The sequence below is a fragment of the Antechinus flavipes genome, chromosome 3 (genome assembly GCF_016432865.1).
Source record: "Antechinus flavipes isolate AdamAnt ecotype Samford, QLD, Australia chromosome 3, AdamAnt_v2, whole genome shotgun sequence".
NCBI lineage: Eukaryota > Metazoa > Chordata > Mammalia > Dasyuromorphia > Dasyuridae > Antechinus > Antechinus flavipes.
In genome coordinates this window covers 450,980,794-451,003,039 of record NC_067400.1, presented here as the reverse complement: position 1 = coordinate 451,003,039, position 22,246 = coordinate 450,980,794, and the positions used below count along the sequence as shown (strand labels likewise).

General features: G+C 36.1%; 1 protein-coding gene across 4 annotated transcripts in view; it reads right to left on the bottom strand.

Annotated features, from left to right (window-relative positions):
• Positions 1-22,246, bottom strand: part of STARD13 (StAR related lipid transfer domain containing 13) — a 291,189-nt gene that overhangs the window by 22,446 nt on the left and 246,497 nt on the right. For all 4 annotated transcript variants that reach the window (XM_051986474.1, XM_051986473.1, XM_051986476.1 and 1 more), the window contains 4 exons: positions 15,943-17,342; positions 14,566-14,739; positions 13,181-13,340; positions 3,556-3,754 (listed from right to left, as the gene is read on the bottom strand). In XM_051986474.1, coding sequence (XP_051842434.1) covers positions 3,556-3,754; positions 13,181-13,340; positions 14,566-14,739; positions 15,943-17,342 — 1,933 coding nt within the window. The remainder of the gene's footprint in view (positions 1-3,555; positions 3,755-13,180; positions 13,341-14,565; positions 14,740-15,942; positions 17,343-22,246) is intronic.

Sequence of the window (22,246 nt, the reverse complement as noted above, 5' to 3'; positions counted from 1 at the left end):
AAATGGCACGTAAGCTCATCATCAATAGATTCTTTATTCTTTGTACTTATGTCCCCAACCCTTAGCACAATGCTTGGCCCATAGCAGGTACTTAATAAATAAAGCAGGTGCTTGAAGCCCCCCTGATATCTATTTTGCTCCAAAAATTTTCACTCTTTCCTTTGCAAGAGAGTCTATATTTATCAAGCCCTCAGCACCAGCAGTTGTAGTTTCTGTTCATATAATGCAAATTTCAAAATATTCTGTAATTAAACTATTTGGGGGGAAATGCTGTCTTATAGGTTGGGCAAGATGAACTTCCTGATTCCAGTCTCCTAGACTGGATGAATGCTGAACTCCCTAAGATTTTAAGACTTTGTAGTACCAATGTCTAAAGGAAAGAAGAAGGAAGAAGCAATTATTAAGAGCTTACTATGTGATAGGCATTGTGCTGAGCATTAGGGATATATGGACAAGGAAAAACAGTCTCTGCCCTCAAGAAGCTCACATTCTAATGTGGGGAGACAACACACCAAAATGAACCGAAAAACTTGGTGGAGTGATAATGAAATGAAGATACCCAGTGTGCTAATATTAAAATATGTCCAAAAAGTCAGAAATATGGCTAAGAAGGGAACGAAAGGAGGCCAGCCTGGTCCCTTCCATAAAATAGAGGCTGCAAGAGAAATTCCTCTATGGGAGAAGTGGGGAAGACTGGAGGGATACTCCATCTGAGTGGGATACTGGGATAGAATGCTCCAGGTAATAAGATATGAACTAGCAATAGAAGAGGCATGGTTCTGAAATCTAGAAGTCAAGAATCAGAGCAGGAGGGGAAATAAAAGACCATGTCTCACAATTGTCATGTATAGAAGGGAATGATACTAGAATGATAAATACACAGAGACAGAGACACACACACACACATATAAAGAGACATACACACCAGAGACCCACAAAGAGAGAAAGAGATAGACAGAGTCACATAAACACAAAAAAGAGCATATGTTCTTCATAAACATCATATAAATGGTGTATGGGGCTTTTAACTCATAAACTTTTAACCATGTTTCATTAAACTTTCTCCCTCAGTGTTTAGTTTAGAATGCTCAGGGAAGCAAAAAGGGAAGCTTTTCATGAATGTCCCAAAGTAAACAAGCAACAGAATGAAAGAAACAGCCCATCTAATGGAAATTCTTGGAGATGAGGTTTTCTCCAATAAGATCAAGCACATTCCGGTGGGCCCCTAGAAAGGCTGCACAATACCCTGCTGTATGGAGTGACAATACCCTCAGCTTTAGGAGTCTGGCAATACTCTGCTTTTAAGTTTTCTTTGTGAAAGGAAGCAATTCAGCACTTAAATTAAACTCTTCTCCACAGATATTAAACTGACAGCTTTGAGGAGCATTTCTATAAGCAGCTATCAGCTTCACAGAAGCCTTCTATCTAAATGTCTATCATAAAGATATCTACTTCTTCCTATGTGACAATGAAATTCTTTTGTCTAACAAAGACCTCTCTTCATTCATTCCCTCCACCCATTCCAATTTGCCCTGAGGCTTATGGGACTACGACCAGAACTATCCTTCCCAAAGAATCTGACTCAATTTCTAACCTCTATAATTTCTACAAGGGAGAGAAACTCAACTTTTTTTCACTATTTAACCACTTATTTTGAGCATAGTTTTTTCACTGTAAAACTTACACCCCTTCTCCCACTGAAGAGTTCCTAATGGAGCTTCCAATTTCTGGAGAGGCCCAGGTAACTGTATTCACATTCCTGCTAGTTCTGTACTTCACTCTCTCTTCTACTTCAAAACTATGTTCCCATTTCTTCTTCTTCCATTATTAGCTCTATTTTCTGTATTGTCTTTCCCCATTGGAATCTTGCAGGGCTGACAGTCTTTTCTGCTTGTATTCATATGTCCAGTGCTTAGCACAATGCCCTGATCATGGAATATAATAAATAAAAAAAGTTTTCCTCCTTTCCTTGTATTTTTATTACTGAACATTATTTTCCCAGATTGGAGGCTAGGACTCCATAAATATTTCTGAGAAGCAAGCTAACTTTAGCAAAAGTCAGTGTCTAATTGTACAATAGAATTAATGTATACTAATGTTTTGTTCCTAGTGCTTCCAGTAACTGTAGATTTAGTGTATTTGAAAACTGAATATTTCTGAATTCACTCCCGGTGATTATCTCATCTTATAGCTACACTTGTCCAGCAAGGTAATATATATCAATTGTCCTTCTTGGTTATAATCTTAACATATAAACTTTGTCAAAGGTAAGTCAATTTAGTGGCATCCACTGGTCCCATTTTTTATAATATTAATTACAATATTTTTGAAATTCTACCACTATAGATTCTTTGAGAACTCTAAGCACAGATTTCTCCTTAAAGATGTTTCTTACAGATTATATAAATCTTGTGCAATCAACATGTTTAGGATTGTTACAGCCAAACAGTAAAGGCCTATCTATTCAATGTGGCCAAATGTGAAGTTTTAGTACATGGGATTTTTTTTTTTTTAAATCACAATAGTTTATTTTAATAAAACAACTGAATGGGACCAGGTGAAGTTTTCTCAACAAATCTATGAGATGAAGTAGGTCAGGCCTTAGGCCCAAGTTGCAGGAAGTCATATGATCTCTAGGTCTTGAAGTTTCTAGGGCAAGAAAGATCAGACCTTTCCGTTTCAGGAAGGGACTTGACCCACAGAAAGTAGACAACACTGGGGACCATTGGTCAATAATGGTTACTTCTTTTTTAGTCCATCCAATGAAAAGACCTGGGTCTTTTGTTATTTAACCAGCTTTACTATTTCCGGCTTGCCAAGCCAGGCACATGTTGGGAAATGGGAGCGGAAAGGCTTTGGGTCTGCCCAGGTGTGCTTGGGCTTCTCCCTGCAAGGAGCAAATAAATGCTTTCTCTTTGTAACTGAAGTATCTCTGAGTTGTTAATTTGGAGGAGAGGGTCTAGCACCCATAAGTGCCTTAGAAAAGTAACCCTAGAAAAGATTCTTTTTTATGTTTTTAGAATCTACTGTCTTCTATAATGGGCATTGGCCTTTGATTAAAAAACAAACAAAAAACAATCCTCAGAATACGTGCTTAATTAAAGGCACTCTGCTTTGGATAGATGAGATATTTCTAGGTTTTCCAGTGCTAACATTTCTTTGGGAAAATAAATGACAATATAAATTATGAAAATAAAATTAGAAATGTGGTCCTTTGTTGATTTATTTACTAGGTAATGGAAATAAATGGTACCATTTACTTTTTGCTTATAGTCAGTTTGGCCTTAGCTACATATTTGACTGATTTTTTTTACAATTCGAAGGGACTTAAAATATTAAAAAAATTATATGTATTTTATAGGTACTTCTGCCTCCACACCATCACACAGCCTCCCTTCCTTCTTTACCTTTGGAAGAGCAATTGAAAACTGTGGACTTAAACCTAAGACCTTGACTTGGTCTCAAATCCATGGAAATTTTTAGAAGAGTATGTCAAAAAAGTCATCTCCTTAGTCTTACACTAAAGGGAATTAACTATTATGAGAACCAACTTACATTGATAAATATGGAGGAAAGTTTCTCCTAGTTTGCTTGTAAAGAGTGGCTCTGGTAGGTCCCGAAAGAATTGTTTAACCATGTCTGCCACATCATAAGCAGACTGATCCTCATAACTGACATTCTCAGGGAAGGTTTCATTCATCTGACGCAAGGCTTGGATTCGAGATTTCACTCCTGATTTCCGAAACAGACCCACCTGAAACAAGCCAAATAAATGCTTAAGTACATCAAACAACTTGTTTAACCGATTAACTTTTATTGTAGGATATAACAAAACGTGGTGGAGATGGCAAAGGACAGAAGTTTTCAGGAAATAAAATGGCAATGGACAATTTTGTTGTTCTCTCACCCCCTTTTGAATGTTAAAGTAGATTTTATTAAAAAAAAAAAAGAAAGAAAGAAAGAAAGAAGAAAGAAAGAAAGAAAGAAAGAAAGAAAGAAAGAAAGAAAGAAAGAAAGAAAGAAAGAAAGAAAGAAAGAAAGAAAGAAAGAAAGAAAGAAAGAAAGAAAGAAAAAAAACTATGTAACAGTTCACCAGGCCACATAAAATCTTTATACATAGAAATGTTTGTTGATTAAATTCATAATAAAATTGTTTCAAATAGTAATGCTATGTTAATTAAATTAGTGCAAACATTTCATTTAATGTTTCCCCTTCTCTGAACTCTGTAGAGTTCATTATCTGAAGGCACTCATTTGAAAGTTAGAACATATTGCCTTGTGGTTATTTATTTTTCTATATGAATAAAGTAATGAAAGAGGCAGCTAGGTGATGTATTGGATTGAGCACTGCTCTGATGTCAGCAGGATTGAAATCCAGTCTCAGAAATTTTCTAGCCAGGTGACACTGGGCAAGTCCCTTCACTTTGTCTACCTCAGTTTCCTCATCTATAAAATGGGCTAGAGAAGGCAATGGCAAACCATTCCAGAGTCTATGCCAAGAAAATTCTGAATGGGGTCATCAAGAGTTGGACACTATTGAAACGACTGAACATTTTTTTCATAGTTAGTGGAAAGCAGTTTCCCAACTATACCTCCTTTTTAAACTCAGTGAGTGGGTTAGTGACCCCCAACACAAGCTATTGATTCTGCTTTTTCAGCTGTTACTGCTGAAATGTATAATGAGAAAAAAGGGTCTGAAGTGACCAGTAAGAACTAGTGATGTCCCTAAAAAGCAATATGGATGTTTTTTCCTAGGTACCTTTCATAGACTGTCTGTTCCTCTACTTAGTGATAAAAATATTTTAAATTATTTATTTCTGGAATCCTATGTTATTATGAAATCACATGAACAGTATTAAGGTCTGTTATACAACATTCAGCAAACTTTAACCTTATACATATACTTAAATAACAATTATGTACAAAACAGTGTGCTACGTGCTGTGGAAGGTACAGAGAATAAAAAATACCTAACATTCCTGGGAAGTTCAGAATTTAAAAGGAGGATTTTGTAAAGACACAATATGAAATAACACAATCATATAAAGGGACAAAGCTAGTGCTTTTATGAAGCCCAAACAGGGATCAAATAGGAGGGACTTAGAATTGGTCTTTAATGGGAAGGCATCATGTGTGGTACAGGGGAAAAGTGCTAGTTCTGTTAGGCCTATACAGGGGTTGTTCAATTCTGTCTGACTCTGTGGACTCCATTTGGGATTTTATTGACAGAGATACTGGAGTGGTTTGCCATTTCCATCTTCAGCTCATTTCACAGATGAGGAAACCGAGGCAGACAGGGTTTAGTGACTTGTCCAGGGTTACACAACTAGGACATATTTGACCCCCTGTGTGCTAGAGAATAATATAGACAAAAATCCAACATCCAGCTTGACTGAAGCAAAGCAGGAGATAAAGCTGCAAGTGTAGAATTTTTATATGGCAGCACGTGAAGTAAGGATACCCTTGAATTTGAGTTCAAATCCTGCCTTGGACATTTGGACACAGAGCTTAATAGCTCTGTGAGCCTCTGGATGGGTCACTAAAATCTAAATCTCAGTTACTTCATCTGTAAAATGGGGATAAAAACACTAATACCCCACCTTACAGGATTAATATGTGTTAAAATAACATATGCAATGCATTTTGCAAACCTAAAAACATTTACATGAATGTTAGTTATTATTACTTGTATATTTTAAAATGAGATGGAAAAGTTTCTGAAATGCAAAATGAATGGGGACAGTAAACCACTATTGCTTTCCTCCCTTGCTTTAAAAAAAAAAATGTAAATGTGCAATAACTGATTGTCCTCTGGGGAAGGCAAATCTTGCTAAAGGTTTCAGCGTCTTTGTAGGGATCCTGTTTGTTATTCCAGAAGGAACAGTTAATAACAAGGGAAAGATTTCAAAGAATTAGCAAATGTTCAGGTCTATGTAAATGTCAGCTGGAAGGAGTGAAGCACAAGGGAAATGATTCTATGATACATTCTATGGCAATAAAAGAACATAGAGCAAAATTTTCTCCAATGCCAAATCTTTTCGACCTAATCCAACAGATCAGTATGTGCATGGCTTTTCTCAGTGGAACTGTCAGTTAATTTAAAAAGTTTTGCACGTAGTCAGGAAACAAAGCCTTTTATGCAGCATGATTAGCTCCATGGTGTAGGTAGCACTTCTTGGGGGAAAAAAAATCTAACCTTGTTTCTTTCTCAGATATTGCAAATTCCATCAAGTTGCTTGGGAACAAAAACACATCGTCAAAAGACCAAGTCAAGACTTGGAAAGGATTATGAGTGAAGGGTTAGCAAGCTCTTTCTTTAATTTGTTTACTTCCCTTATTTTTTCTAAAGCAAGCCATAATTATGGAAGCAAGTCCTGTAAGGTTCCATAGGGGCCATACTGCATTTGGACTTTCAGATTTGAAATAGCCCAAGGTGACTCCTTATGCATGAATCAGAAATATTTATTCCCAAGTGAGCTGGCATTGTTCCACTTGAGAATCATTACTACTATTTCCCCTTTTAGGTTATAGCAGAGGAAGCAAAATAATGATGGAGGAATTAAGCAGACATATTTTTATGTAAATGACAGAGGGACATTTCTTCTTTTGTCTGTTGTGTCTTGCATCTCCCTGAAAATATTAATATGCATGTACATACCCCAAGGATGATTTCTTTCCACTGTGCCATTTCTGTTACTTTCCAGCTACAGCAAACAACCCCAAATGAGAATTTAATTATTTTAAACATGTCTAAGACTGTACCATTGCTTGTTCTGACTTAGGCCTTTGAGGATATTCTAAGCAGGGAGAGGTATAGGCACTACCTAAAATTCTGGCCTTAATCTATTATTCATATACTCTAATTCCCACAGAGATATGTGGTAATATTGGAGGTTTTAGTTTCTCCTGATTTTAAATCCTAGAGAAATTTTTTCTAAATCACTAAAAGATAGGTGGTCTTAAGACTTAGGCAATGCTAGACAACAATTTTTTTAAAAAAAGATTTTATTTATTTTTTTTTTAGTGCAATAAAGCTTGAGAAACTTTTACATATAGCATGACAGGGGAGGAAAGGAAGCTTTTTTTTTTTTTTAAACTGGGGCAAAGGCAAGTATCAATATGTTCTCTGTTGTTAGTATACATTGCTTCTCTGGGAAAGTCCCTAAAAAGCCTGGGTATTTCTAAGATCTTAATTAAACTGAGGATATGTTTATTGCTTAAATTATTTTCCAAGTGAAAAAATATGGTAGCCCTGAAGAAAGTATTTTTAAAACTGTTGCTTCTAAGAAAACCCTTCATCCTGACAACTGAAAGGGAGGCCTCTAATTTCCTCAGCTTCATTCTTAGACACAAGTAACAGAACAGTTAGTTAGTTAACATAAGTACTTCTTTCCATCCTTAAGTAGGTCAAATGATATATTTCAAAGTGCTTAACAGTGCATGGCATATAGTAGGTAATTAATAAGTGCTTGTTTCTTCCTCCTTAGGTAGGTAACTAATTTAGTCACAGCATTCAAGAGGGAAAGTAGTTCAAATTGAGAAAAATTAAATCAGGCTCAGGAGTAGTGCCAACCGAGACTTACATGAACTGACGCTAAGTGAAATGAGCAGAACCAGGAGATCATTATATACCTCAACAACAATACTGTTTGAGGATGTATTCTGATGGAAGTGGATCTCTTCGATAAAGAGAGCTAATTCAGTTTCAATTGATCAAGGATGGACAGAAGCAGCTATACTCAAAGAAAGAACACTGGGAAATGAATATAAATTGCTTGCATTTCTGTTTTTCTTCTTGGGTTATTTATACCTTCTGAATCCAATTCTCCCTGTGCAACAAGAAAACTGTTCGGTTCTGCACACATATATTGTATCTAGGATATACTGTAACCTATTTAACATATAAAAAACTGCTTGCCATCTGGGGGAGGGGGTGGAGGGAGGGAGGGGAAAAATCGGAACAGAAGTGAGTGCAAGGGATAATGTTGTAAAAAATTACCCTGGCATGGGTTCTGTCAATAAAAAGTTTAAAAAAAAAAAAAAAAAGGAGTAGTGCTAACGACATTGACCCACATTGAGGACATTATCTTTCTGGTTAGCTCAATGACAAGTGCCCCCCAATTGCTCTTTTTTTTTTTTTTTAAATAGATGAAAAGCCTGATATAGGCTCCTTGTCAAAGAGGAAAGAAATGAAAATGAGTCTATGCTGGCTAATATTCTAGAGAAGCCTGTTCATGCCTGACACACTAGGAAAAAAAAAACAGAGAAATCACTCTTTAGCAAATAAAAGTTCCTATTACAATAGACAAGAAACATACCCTTATCTGATAAACAAGTGCAGATTAGTTTGGCCTTAGTTAAAAGTAGCACAAGAGTAACTGAAATCCCTTTGGTATCCTTATTTTTCAGCTTAGTAATCCAATTGTTATGAGACCTTAGGAAGTCAACCTACTCTTGATGTGACTCAGATTCTATAACTAGGAAACAAGTGTGGTCAGCTATAGCAAAATAGAGACAGATGAATTTATTTCTGCTACATGTTGACATTCCTGGATAAAGGACATTTTTTGAAGAGACAAATGAATTGACTACAATTTCCCCTCCCCACCCTTTTTGGTTCCATTTTTCTTTTCTTCCTCCTTTGTCCTCTATACACAAACCAGGTTTTTAGAGAAAGGATTCAAGATGCCATTGAAACAGTGAGGCTCCTGAGCATCATTCATTTTATCTAAGAGATAGGGGACTGTGAGAAGTGGGGCAGTGTTCAAAACTAAGTACAAAGTGTCTTTGGCAACAGAATTAGACTTCTGAAACTTACAACTACATTAGAATGATAAGTTGAACACATTGTGCTGTATTAGAATTCAAATTTGATCTACATAATATTAAATCTCCTCCATGGCATCCTGTTTATGCTAATCCTCTTTGGTGTTTACTGATATTTATCAAGACTTCCATTTCCCTTTCTTAGAGATGGGCGTAGTTAATAAAGGTTGGCGTGAGTGTGTGTGTGTGTGTGTGTGCAAGAGAGACAGAGAGACACAGAGACAGAGAGACACAAAGAGACAGAGACACAGAGAAAGACAGTCAGAGACAGAGTCAGAAACAGAGACAGACACACAGAGACAGAGAGACACAGAGAAAGAGAGAGAGAGAGAGAGACAGAGAGATATACACAGAGACACAGAGAGAGAGTTACTAATTCTACACAAACTACCATGTGGCAGGTTTATATTACAAGGTTAAGCCTGTAGATCCTATACCTTCATTTCTGCCATGAATCTAATCTACTCTTCAATGCGCAATTGATTTAGAACTGAAATTAGAGCTCAGCCAACAAACAAAGGCACAGAGACTCTTACTCAATGCTATATCTGAATACAAATGGTTCATAATTGAAGGCTAGATTTCCTCATTTCATCTAGAGCCAGCTGTAGGGACCCAAAACGGATAAGTTATACTTTATCACACATAAACTACTCAGCATCAGTGACTAGATGAGGTGACAATTTTGGCAATATTCAGGATTACCACAATATGATACTCAAGAATTTAAAATCAGTACTTGTTACAGAGAACTGGGTTTGCCAATTGCTAAGACGACTCAATAAAAAATCCAATGGCAAAGCTTTGAAAGAGGCTTATGCAGTGGCATGAATAATGGTTAAAGTAGACAAGGTTAATTAAACAACCAGCTCTGGATGGTTCAGAGTCAGGGAGTGAAGGCAATCTTTTGGCATACCTTCTTTGGGGCAGGGGTCCCAAGTTCTTAGCAGGAACTATTTTTCTTGATTTAAAAGAGTTAATGTTATTGGAAAGATAAATTTTATTCTATTTTACTTTTCTTTTTTCTTCTTATGTTCTTTCCCCTTTGCCCCCAAATACCATAGAATGGTCTTTTCCTTTTGATATACATTATTTTGGTCCTTTTCTTTGTTTAATGTCTTTAATTTTGTACTGTTGTTTCCCTTTCTTTCCTTCCTTCTGCTCATATTGGTTACTATTCTCTCACCCATTCCAGTTCTTTCCACTTAGGATCCAGTTCCTCTTTAAGAGGGCAATTTAGCATAGCTGAGAATAATACTAGAACTGAAGTCACACTTGAGTTTGAATCCCACCTCAGACACTTCTTCCTTGTGTGGCAACCTTTCAGTCATTACTTCCTCAAAAATAGAAATAGAGACAATAAAAGCATCTATTTTACAAGGTGGATCAAAAGCTAGTCCTGAAGACCTAAGTTGAAATCCTTATTTAGGCACATACTGGTTGAATGACTTTTATCAAGTGTCTTAGTAAAGAGACTAAGGAAACTCTAAGATTCTGAAGCTGTAGAAAAGTTATCATCTTGGATTGTTAATGGAATTTCCTCATGTGGGAACTGCCTAAACCAAGGAAATCATGTTGGAAATGATAAAGACTTGTTTTCTGATCTCTAGGAAGGTCAAAATGTCAAATGGTAGGTAATGAGAAAAACCACTAAAAAGGATAGATAGATAGTTTTATAGCTTACTAAGATAATATTGTTAAGCAAAAAAATCAGCTCCTTTATCTCATGTATAAATATTAATATTATTAGTTATTCTCCTCCCTTCTTTTTTGGTGGGAAGGATAAACATAAAAAAGTTATGTTTATATCTATACTTAATCTTATCATTCTATTCTAAGAGAATAAGGGGAGAGTTTCAGCATTGTGGTAACATTTACATAGCACATCCATTAATATGCACATAATCTTTTCAAAGAAATAATTCATAAGACCATTCTGAAAATGTATGATAGGTTTGTGGTAGTAACACTAGACAATTTAAGAATCTTTGGGCATGATAAATTAGGAAGAGAGGAAATCAAAGTGGTTGGCTTAATCAGATAGTACAGGTTTGCTGAAGACCAAAAGAACTACTATAGATTATTCTTTACAGTTCAACAAAATCAAACCACAATCAGCAGTATCCTCAAGAAGTGACATATCATACAAGAAGACAGGCCTGATGAAAAGTTTGAGATATTGGATAAAGTAAATGGATTTTTAACAGCTATAAATACTGATATCAGAACTCCATCTCTTAAGCACATAGAAATTGTGTAAAACTAGCTACATGAATTTTAGGCTAATAATAACATTAGGCCTATCAAATGAGAAGAAATAAGTATATGAAACTAGAGCAGTCAGTAAGATTTCATAGCAAGGGGAACGTACATGTCAGAAAACATTGCATAGAGCTTGGGCCCAGCCTCATTTGTAAGAAAAAATAAAAACCAATGACAGCCAGAGTTAATGCTTGGATGTTAATCCAACATTTCTAGCATATGAAAGCTTGACCACTTGCACCTCCAAATGGGACTATAAGCTTGAGACAAACAATAGAGGTAGTCCTATCAGTCTTGTATGAGGTACAAGATCTCAAAACTTTGCATAGATGCTGAGAAAGGTGCCTGCATAGGGGCAGGCAGGGACTCCTTACATATACATTTTAAATTATACACCATTTCTCTCAAAACTACCACATGATAAAGAAGGCTTGAAGATATTATGTTAATATAAGAGTAGAGAGGAAAAAAACATGCCAAAGACTATGAACGGAAAGGTTATATATTCTTAGGAATGAAAAAGCATTTTTTCAGTGCCTGCTAAACGTTAAGCATTTAGGAGTGCAAATTTAATAGATAGTCCCTATGCTCAAGAAGCTTATATTCTAATATTATGTTCCTTCCACATTCTCTTTTGAGGACAAGGAGGTCCAGAGAAGGATGTAAACTTTGCTACCAATCAACAACTTAGAGGAAGCATAAAGATATAGATAAAGTATATTTGGTCTAGCTGATATATTTGGTCCAGCTGATGATGCTTTCATATTTATCTTACATTGGCTTATTTCTGAATGTAAATACATGTATTTTTTTTTTTTTGGTCAAGGTTTCATTACAGTAGTATTACTCTAAAAAATGAAAAGGAATAAAGAAAAATATGGGATCTAAATCTTAAAACAATGAAATAGGGATAAAAGGAACAGAAGAGAAAATATAGAGTTAATGAGAGTGGACCCAAAATTTAAAAAAAAAGCAATACAAAACCTAAAGAACTTATAGTTTCAAATTAACTGAGCTTGGAAGTCATTTGCTACAAATCTTTAATGTAGGAGTTCTTTTTTATCCTGGGGTCAATGAATTTGTTTGATTTTTTTAAACCCATACCATCCGTGCCAGTATATATATTTTAATAACCATATTTTGACATAATTGTTTTCTTCCAAAATCCTATGTATTCTTATTCATTTAAAATATTATTTTAAGCCAGTGGGTGGGAACTTCTAAAGGCTTTTATCCCCAGTGTCTCAAAATATACTCATGCTTTTCACTTGAAAGAGGAGAACTAAGTTCATTAATAGTAATAATAGGGAACACTAGGCTAATGCCTTTTGATTTTGTCCAGACAAGCAAAGTTTATTCTCCCCTCCCCCACATTGTCTCTGTTGTTGGTTGGGTAAAAAGGTGGCATTTGGTATAGGTGACATTATTTTCATTGTTTTTCTTTGTCATTCAATCATTTGTGTTTTATTCTCTGTGACCCAATTTGGTTAAACCCCAAATTGACAGAGATTACTAGAGTAGTTTGCCATTGTGTTCTCCAGCTCATTTTACAGATGAAAAAACTTAAGCAAACAAGATTAAGTGACTTGAGCAGGGCCACATAGCTAGTGAGTTTCTGAGGCCAGATCTAAATTCAGTAAAATGATGTCCTGACTCCAGGCCTGGCATTCTATCCCCTGTATGTATCACCTGGCCTCTTTATTTTTCTTAAGTTTATTTTTGACTGTAAATAAATATGTCTTTGCTTTGGTTTCATTACAATAGTGAGCCTATTCTATAGGCTTTCATCATACACATGCATTAATACACACACATACGTTAAGAACTCTCTTCCTTAAGGTGAGGGTTTCCATTCTATCTCAATTATTGCAGGAGTTTCACTAAAATTTTCAACAATAAAACCTTGTCACATAGCTTGGCAGGCAGTTGACTTGGGGCCAAATATACTATTTAGTGGAGAAAGAGTGCCTCCATCTTTCTGCATGTTCTTCTTAACAAGATCTCTGTTCTGTGACAGAAGGCAATTCCAAGAAAGTCTGGGCTCCTATGAGGAGTCATGCACATTCTGACTTAAAATGAAAAGACCATTTACCTGATCAAGGCAGTTACTGCGTAGATATCTCAGGGCTTGTTGAATGCTCTGAGGAAGAGGTTGTCCTGTTCTCTGGACATGAACGATCAGTGGAACACCAAAGACATTCTTATCTTTGTAGTCTGGGACTTTCATCCTCTTCATGAACTTTGGCACAGACCTAAAATTCACATAAACCAGGTTATACAAGTTCCCAGAAGGGTGGCTGTGGATCTTTTCTTTTTTTCTTCCTCATTTTTTGTTTGCATATTTTTGTTTTTGCTTTAAATTTCATTGAGCACAAATAGAATTTAGGTTTTTCTGCTGTTAATGAATATCACGTGAAACTTTTAAAGATTATGAAGCAACCAAATAGAATTCAGTTTAGTTGAAGATAGCTATAAATCCTGTTCTCAAGAATAAAAGAATCTGGCAGTCTTACGGTCAGAAATTGTGATCTAAAGGAATACTTTTAAAACAAAAAAAGTAAATAAATAAACCAGAAAAGAGGGATGTACCCATCTTTTAGAACAGAGTAGAGAAGTAGGATCCCTTTCTTTTACTTCAAGTTTCATTTCAGAAGAAAGGAAATTGACATTTAATAATAAATATAATAGATAATTTATTCAATGACTAATTATAACTAATAAAGGCATAGTTTTGAATATGTTAAATTTTTATTATAAAAATGGCCACAATTCTGATTTTTTGTCTAAATTTTTTTTTCCGGTTAATATGTTATCAACAAAATAAAAATATTTAAATCCACACTGAATAGATTTCTGACCCTTCTAATATCTCATATTCTTTAAACTACCTGAAACTGGTACAAGAGTTAAGTCCCAATCTATATTTTTGCCAGCTCCTTAGGCACAAGGTTCATTGTATACTCTTGTTTGTATTTGCCAATGAAACTAAAATATAAATTTTTTTTTGACAGGATTAGACACTTTGAATTTAATAAATGAGTTGTGTTGAGCTCTTCCAATAAGCTATACACTTATGAGGTACAAATGACAGATGTTCCTTTTCAATCTGCCAGACTAATTTTATGGCAAGTTTATTTTTAATTCCTCTGTTCATAATTAATCATCCCTTACTCATCTTTTTTTTTTCCTTCCCTAGAGCCTGACTACCTTCCCTGGAAACCAACTGAGGATTACATATAAAGCAAAGCTTACTAGAATCTAGGTATCTGCTATCTGTGACTGCCCATAATGATGTGTGGGGCTGCAGATGGCAAAGCAAGGCTTAATGGATCATACTCAGTAAATTATAGAAAAGGTCATATTGTGAGGCTGGCTTTTCAGAACATAGAAAATAAAGAGATCAAGGCTTTGCTATTACCTTTAGTTGCTTCAGACAAGAATAAACAATTTATTCTTGGGTAAATATATGCTCCTTACCATGTCCAGCCATGTTTATTTGACATGGAATACTTCTCCATGATGGCAGTGAGGCGAAGGAGGGAGAAGCGCTGGAGGAGATTCAACTGGCCAGCTGTCTGATTACTGATTTGTGGAGACACTATGGAATGAGTTGGCTGATGGGAGATCTGGAAACTATTCCATGGTATCCTTCTACACCAAAAGACAAGAGAAATAGATACAAGACAATGATTTATTTGGCAAGGATTAATATAGATACACACACACACACACACACACACACACACACACACACACACACACACACACACAGACCCAAGAAAATCAAAAGCAGCAAGGTAATACTGTGGATCGAACTTAAATCAGGATTTCAATCTGAATCTGGTCTCACACATTTACTGGCTGTGTAACCCCAGACAAGTCACTTAACTTATCTGCCTCAGTTTCCTAATCTGTAAAATCTGGATAATGGCATCTCCTACTTGCTGGGGTGTTGTGAGAATAAAATGAGATATCTGTAAAGTTGGAGAAAGTAAAGCAAGGCTTACTGAAGCAAATTGAGTAAACTACAGAAATGGTGGCACTATTAAGCTGGCCTTTCACAACACAGAAAACATTAAAGCTCTATAAAATGCTATCATCATTATTAATTACTGTTAATTATATAAAATAAGGAAATAGAAAGATCCATCTCCTTTTGAAATTCTTTTGTGTTTCAAGAAATTTTTTTAAAATTAAAAATAAGTATTTCTTAAGTATTCGTAGCTTATGAATAAACTAAGTAAAGATAGTTATCTATAGATCAGTTATCTAAAATAGATATATTATCTATAAATAGTAATTATAGAAAAGTAGTTTTCTGTATTACTTTACATGTCATACTTATAGTTTTATTAAAAACCATTGGTTATTTCTCTTAACTCCAACTTTTTACATAAAATTCATTTGGATTCAGGGGGAGGTGACAAATAACAAATTAAACATATTCCCAATAATCATACTACATTTCAATGAATCCCAGAGATGCTTCTTGTAATTTTCCACACACAAGTACTAATCTACATGGTATTAATGTTCCTTTAAGAAAGAAGAAAAGGAGTTTGTACCAGATAATCACCATACAGTCATAGAGTATATTTGCACTGTAAGTCAAGACTCTGGTGTTTATTAAAGAACATTTCCAACTAAAACTAAATTTACAAAAAGCTATCCTTATTAGGATTAATTAAACATTCTAGCCAAACTTATAAAGTGGAAATAGAGGATAAACATTCAGGATTATAGGAATTCAACTTAAATTCAATCACTGCACTTTTCTGAATGAGTATTTCTGTTAACATAGTTTCCTCATATTTAATGGAGACCAAAGGAAATAATATGACTATTATTACCAACCTGTTTGGCCTAGTGAGTGATGCCCCGACACCAGAATCCCTTCTTTCTCTGACTCCAGCTGCCTCTGAGTCATTAAGGGAGGTCCCATCCCTCTCCATATCACTAGGTGTTGTACGACCATCAGAAACCGAGTTTCCCTCAAAATCCCCTAACGTAATTTGGTTAGGAGATGGGAAGGGTGACAAGCCAGATTCCCCAACTAATGCATCATCTGTTTGTAGTTCAGGCAAGACATTCTTTGACCAGTGGTTTACTACCTCTTGGAGTCCATTAACGTGTTGCAGAATGTCATCTAAATGTGGGAAGAGGTCATCTTTCTCCAAGTCCAAAAGATCCCCAGTGCTGGCATACAAGTGTGAGCCTGGGACATTGTCATAAATACTAACTCTACTTTCTCTGTGACAAGAGGCCATAAGTCTGGGTTCCTTTGTACTAGGGCACTGTTGCCTACCCAGAGAGATGCTGCCCGTCCTCCAGTTCACCCCATTGCTATTATCTGTTGGAGAGAGGCTTTCAATAGAAAGTGCCTTAGGAAAAGTTCCTGGTTTGTGGTCTTTGGGGATGTGGACCACAAGGTTCTCCTGGGAGTGAAAGTCATTTTTATGGTTTTGGTCTATGACTTCCTGTAATATCGTCCCAGACAGAACGTCCAAGTCTTCCAGATACATCCCCCCGCGTTTGCTGACTTCATGGCACTTGCGATCCTTCAAGCAGGGTGTACTCACACCACTACTGCTATTTTCTGACTGGCTGCTGTCACTGCTGGATTTGGCAGAGAATGGAAGTCCTTTCTTGGTTGCATCTTGGGTTGAGCTTTGGAAATCCCCATTTGCTAATGGCACACAGTGCATGGTCTTTAAGGATTCTGGCTCCTGCTGAAGAACAGGTCCACTTATCACCAAGCCACCTGTCCTTGCTGATCCCTTTACCTTGCCATGTGTCCCTCTAGGCCTTAGTGTTTCCATGCGTTTTAAGAAAGATTTGGCTCTGGTTCGTGTTGGTTTCTCATTCTTTGGGTGAATGTAATTGGCAATGTCTTTGGGGTTCTGTAACAAGCTGCCACTGACTAAAGTGGAGTCAAGCATGACTGGGGCGTCCCCACAGTACTGCCCTGAACAATCAAAAGTCTCTCTGCCAGTACTGTTAATGCCAGACTGGCTCCGGTTGTCACTTCCTCCGCTGCTTTCACTATGAATAGAAGAGACCTCAGGCTCACTCAGGTCAGTAAGGACGCTTTCACTGCTCGTGGTGGTTTTCATTCTGATATCCCCAGATGATCCATGTCTGTTTGGTTGGGGGAACAATGTGTGGATGTCGTCCACTCGAGACCATCTCCTGCTTGTCCTCTGAAAAGTCCATTTGTTACTGATACATAGGTCTTCTTCATCTGAGTCATCACTCTGAAAAACATGATGACATAATAGTTGGAAAATTACATTATTTGTGGAGTAGTAGAAGTGGAAGTCAAGAAACCTGGGTTTCTAGGTCTAGTTCTGCTATTAACCAGCCATGCAATTTACTCTGAGCCTCCATATTCTCATCTGTATAGAGGTGAAACAAGAAGCATCCAGCTTCAAAATCCTATAATCCTATTCTTACCAAAACATGCGATCTGTTGAAAAATAGGAGCTTTTACTCCTCATAAGGATTATTTCTCACTAGCATGGTTTTTACTTACTTACCCATCCCCTCTAGATTTCCCAAGCAAATTAAAATTTACTGTTTCTTCTATTCATTCATAGCAGTTCCATTTTCAGTCCTCCCTGATATCCTACAATACCCTCATTTCCTGAGTCTGTCCACATCTCTTCCATTATCCATATATGTTCCAAAAGCATCACCTGTATGACACTTTCTATGATTGCCTACAAAGAGGCATTAGGCTTTTTCCTGACCTCACTGCCTAAACATAAAACTGCAATAATACTCTATTTACTGTTCAATCCTTTCCCCCAACTGCTATAAGATGAATATTTATTAATACAATTGTTTTTGCTTCTTTTATTTGTTTAGTATTTCTTCAATTACTCTGAATAAGTTATATCTTTGATATGATTTGCCTGCGTCAATGTTATCTAAGATTATGTCTTTAGAAGTCGAGGAAGGAATCAAGCTGGTGCTTTATGATGCCATTACTCTAGTAGTTACTGTGGTGATCATTTCTGGTCATCTAACTTGAGGGGCAGTATAACGTGATAGAAAATACATCGTGGTTTGAGTCAGATCTAGAGTTGAGATACAGCACTACTCCTTACTTGCTGTGTAATCCAACTTACCTGAACATTATTTTCCTCACTATAAGTCTTTGTCATAAAATTTACAGGGTTTCTAGTATAATAAAGTAGTCAAAGAAATTAAAGCAATCTATGGTAGTATTAAGAGAGAAAGAGTGCCCAGGTCTAGGGAGGCAATACAATTGTTATAATTTGCCAGACGTTTCTAGAATATTGTGTAGTGTTCTTTTTTTTTCTAAAATATGATTGTTCTCTCTGGGAGCAGGTTTCTTGGGGAGGTTTTCTAGAGGCAGCCTTAGTTTCAGTTCCAAGTAATAATCACCTCAAATACAGCCAGGAGTTAAAATCCAAATGTTTATTGTCTCTTCCAAAATAGCCCAGTTAGCTTTCTTTGGTTCCAAGAGCTCTCGTTGCTAGTCTTTTGCCTCTGCCAGCTTCTGCCTCCCGCTCAACTCTGACTCCTGGCAATCTTCCGAACTGACTTCTGGCTTTCAATCTCTTCCACTGACTTTCTCCTTTTATGCTCTTTTAGAGGTGTAAACTCAAAGGTTGACTCCTGCCTCAAGAGTGGGATTATGGGAGGTGTGAATCTCATATTGAATTCTGACTTGTGAATCTCCCAAACTTGTGAACTAATGTATGTGAGCTAATGTGTGAACTCTCAAAGGTGCAAACCCAAGCACACAAACATTGCTTCCATCAACTCCAGTGAATCAACACCTTGTTTCAAGTTCTGGCCCATAACAGTATTGTGTTTAGTTCTTAGTACCACATTTGAAGAAGGATATCATTAAATAGTTCACCTACTACATCATCTAGCGATGAGCCGTCAGAAAAGTAAAAGTCTTCAAGATCATATCATATGAATACTGGCTGAAGAAACAAGAAGTACTTTACTTAGAGAAAAGGAAGTTAAAGGTAAGCAAATTAACAAAATGACCCAAATGTGTCCTTCTATAACTTCCACTTATGGTTCTATTCTCCAGGATCAAGCAGAACAAATCTGTTGTGATAGCTTTTCAAACACATGATGGCAAACAGGATGATAAAAGGTTTTCCTGTTTATAACACAGAATGAGGGGTTGAACAAATTGCATATGATTAGCATGGGAATGAAAAGACTTAGGGGTGATGGGGGAAGAAGGGATGAAAACTGTCTTCAAATATTTGAAGATTTTCATCTGATGGTAGAAGTAGCAGAAGAATGGAATTAGGCTCCATGTAAAGAAAAACATTCCTAATAGAGATAGCCAAAAGAGGGATGGGTCGTCTAAGGTGATAGAAGAAGTAAAAGTTTGATGACAACTTGCTGGATACAGCCAACTAGAATTTACTAAGGACCTACTATGTACATGCCAGAGGCATCGGAATAGTATAGTGGATATTAAGGACCTACTATGTGCATGCCAGGGGCATCAGAACAGTACAGTGGATAGAACATTGGCCTAGAATCAAAAAGACTCATCTTCATGTGTTCAAATCTGGCCTCAGACACTTATTAGCCCTGTGACCCTGGGTAATTTACTTAACCCTTGTTTGCCTTAGTTCCTTATCTGTAAAATCTATAAAATTAACTAGAGAAGGAAATGGCAAATCACTACAGAATTTTTACCAAGAAAACCTTAAATGAATTCACAAGCAGTCAGACACAACTGAAGAATAATAAAAATAGTCCTGCTGATCAATAAGTGCTAAGAATTGAGATAAAAAGAAAGGTAGATTCTTGCTGTACAGGGCCTCACAGTATAATGGAGGAGAAAGCATGAAAATACCTGCTCACAAGCAAGAAGTCAGTAAGATTAAGTAAGACTTTGCAAAAGATGGTATTTTAGCAGAGACTCCAAGGAAGCAAGGGATTTCACAGAAGAGATTCTTGCTCAGTTGTATGATGGATTTGATGGTCCAACCCTGAGATTCGATAAAAGCATTTTGTAATTATAATGCACTATATAAATGCTACCATTGCAGCTGCTACCAATGCTGGAGCTGCTACTGCTACTATTATTATAAACTTCCAATGCAAGGCAGTAACTATTTTGCAAGTTGCAATCTTGGCGCTGCTTGGAATACTGAGAAGTTAAATCTCATAGGTCACAAAGTCAAATGGCACTAGAGGGAAGATTTTAATCTAGGTCTTACTGATTCTGAGGTCAGTTCTCTATCTGCATTACATCATAGTGCCCCATCTTAAGTCATTATTATTGGTTGCAATGTTACAGCACAGCAACAGAAACAGTTAATTTCTGAGAATATGAAGTTAACTAATATAGGAAAATTGCAAAAATTAATTTTGTATGTTGGTTGCATTCTTGTTAGTTGTTTTTCAGCTGTGTCTAACTCTTCTTGACTTCATTTGGGATTTTCTTGGAAAAGATTTAACAGATGAGGAAACTGAGGCAAACATGTTAAGTGACTTGCCCAGGGCCATATAGCTAGTAAATATTTGAGGCCAGATTTGAACTCCTAAAGACTCCTCTTCTTGATTCTAAAGAAGGCACTCTATCCATTATTTCACTTCTGCCCTTAGTGGTGAACTGGCTAGAAAATGTATCTTACTAACATTAGTGTACATGACTCCCTGAGTTCTCTGTCAGAAAGAAACTTTGACTGTGAGGAAGAAAACAGTGTAGTCACACGTGAACAGATCCCATTGATTCATTGGCTGGTGATTGGAAAAGAAAATCAGTATTTCTCATTTGATATTAACGACTGCCCCTCCAATCAAATATTTCCTAAGACCTTATTGCTAGTGGAATTCAACTGACCAAGCTGCCTCTATTCAAATGGTGTCTTATCCTTGGGACATTGGTAGAAGTTATTTGAAACTATAGTTTTTCTCTCTGCAAACTATAAGCTTATATTAGACAAAAAGAAGATATCATAAAATGTTATTCATAGAATCTTAAAATTGTAATAGGCTCACTCATGGTACAATAGAATTTTTATTAGATCTGGATCAAAAAAACTGAATTAAAATCCTAGCTTTGCTATTTATATGATCTTTGAAAGTCATATAACCTAACTGAAATTCAGTTAATGTTATTTTGAAAATATGGTACTCAGAACTAGATAGAATACTCTAGGAGTATTCTGACCAGGATGGAGCAGAGCAGGATTCTCAGCTTCTTTGCTCTGGACATTAAACACCTCTAATAAATAATATAGCCTGATGGGCACATTGGCACTTCTTGTCATACAAAGTTGCTAACTCATAATGAGTTTGTATCCTAATAGAAGAATTAAGAGGAATAATACAACAATACCTTCATTTTTTTCCAATAGTATTTTATTTTTTTCAAATACATACAAAGATAGTTTTCAACATTCACCTTGCAAAACCTTGTATTACAACATTTTCTTTCTCCCTACCTTACCCCAACCCTCCCCAAGATAATAAGCAATCTGATATGGGTTAAATATGTGCAATTTTTAAAAACATATTTCTATATTTGTCAGATTGTGTAAGAAAAATCAGATCAAAAGGGAAAAAAACATGAGAAAGGAAAAAAAAAAACCCAAGCAAATAAACAACAAGAAGGTGAAAATACTATGCTTTCATTTACATTTAGTCTCCATAGTTATCTCTCTGGATGTGGATGGCATTTTCCATTCCAAGTCTATTGGAATCAACAATACCTTCATTAACAAAGAGGATTCTTTCTAGTAGTATACTTAGAATTTATTGTTAAAGAAGGCACAGAGATATGTGGGCAGGCGAAGGAAGAAGTTACAGTATGTAAGATCAAATACCAACTAAAATAATATCAAATGTGCTATAAAATCTAAAAACTGCTTATGTTTAGACTTGAGGTTAGGGAAGATAAGAAAAGAGATGAGGAAACAGGGCTAAAAATCGGAGTAGCTATAGTTTCTTCCCAAAGCAGATGTTGAAACCTACTTAGATGCTAAAACCCCAAACTCCTTCACTGGATAATAAAGTCTTTTATTTCTTACTTAGATACTTCTTTGACACAAAATCACAAGTTCTTTATTGAGGTGACACTTCAATGTGAATGAGTCTTAACAGAGGTTCAGTCAATAACTACAAATGCTTACTATCACAATTCCCA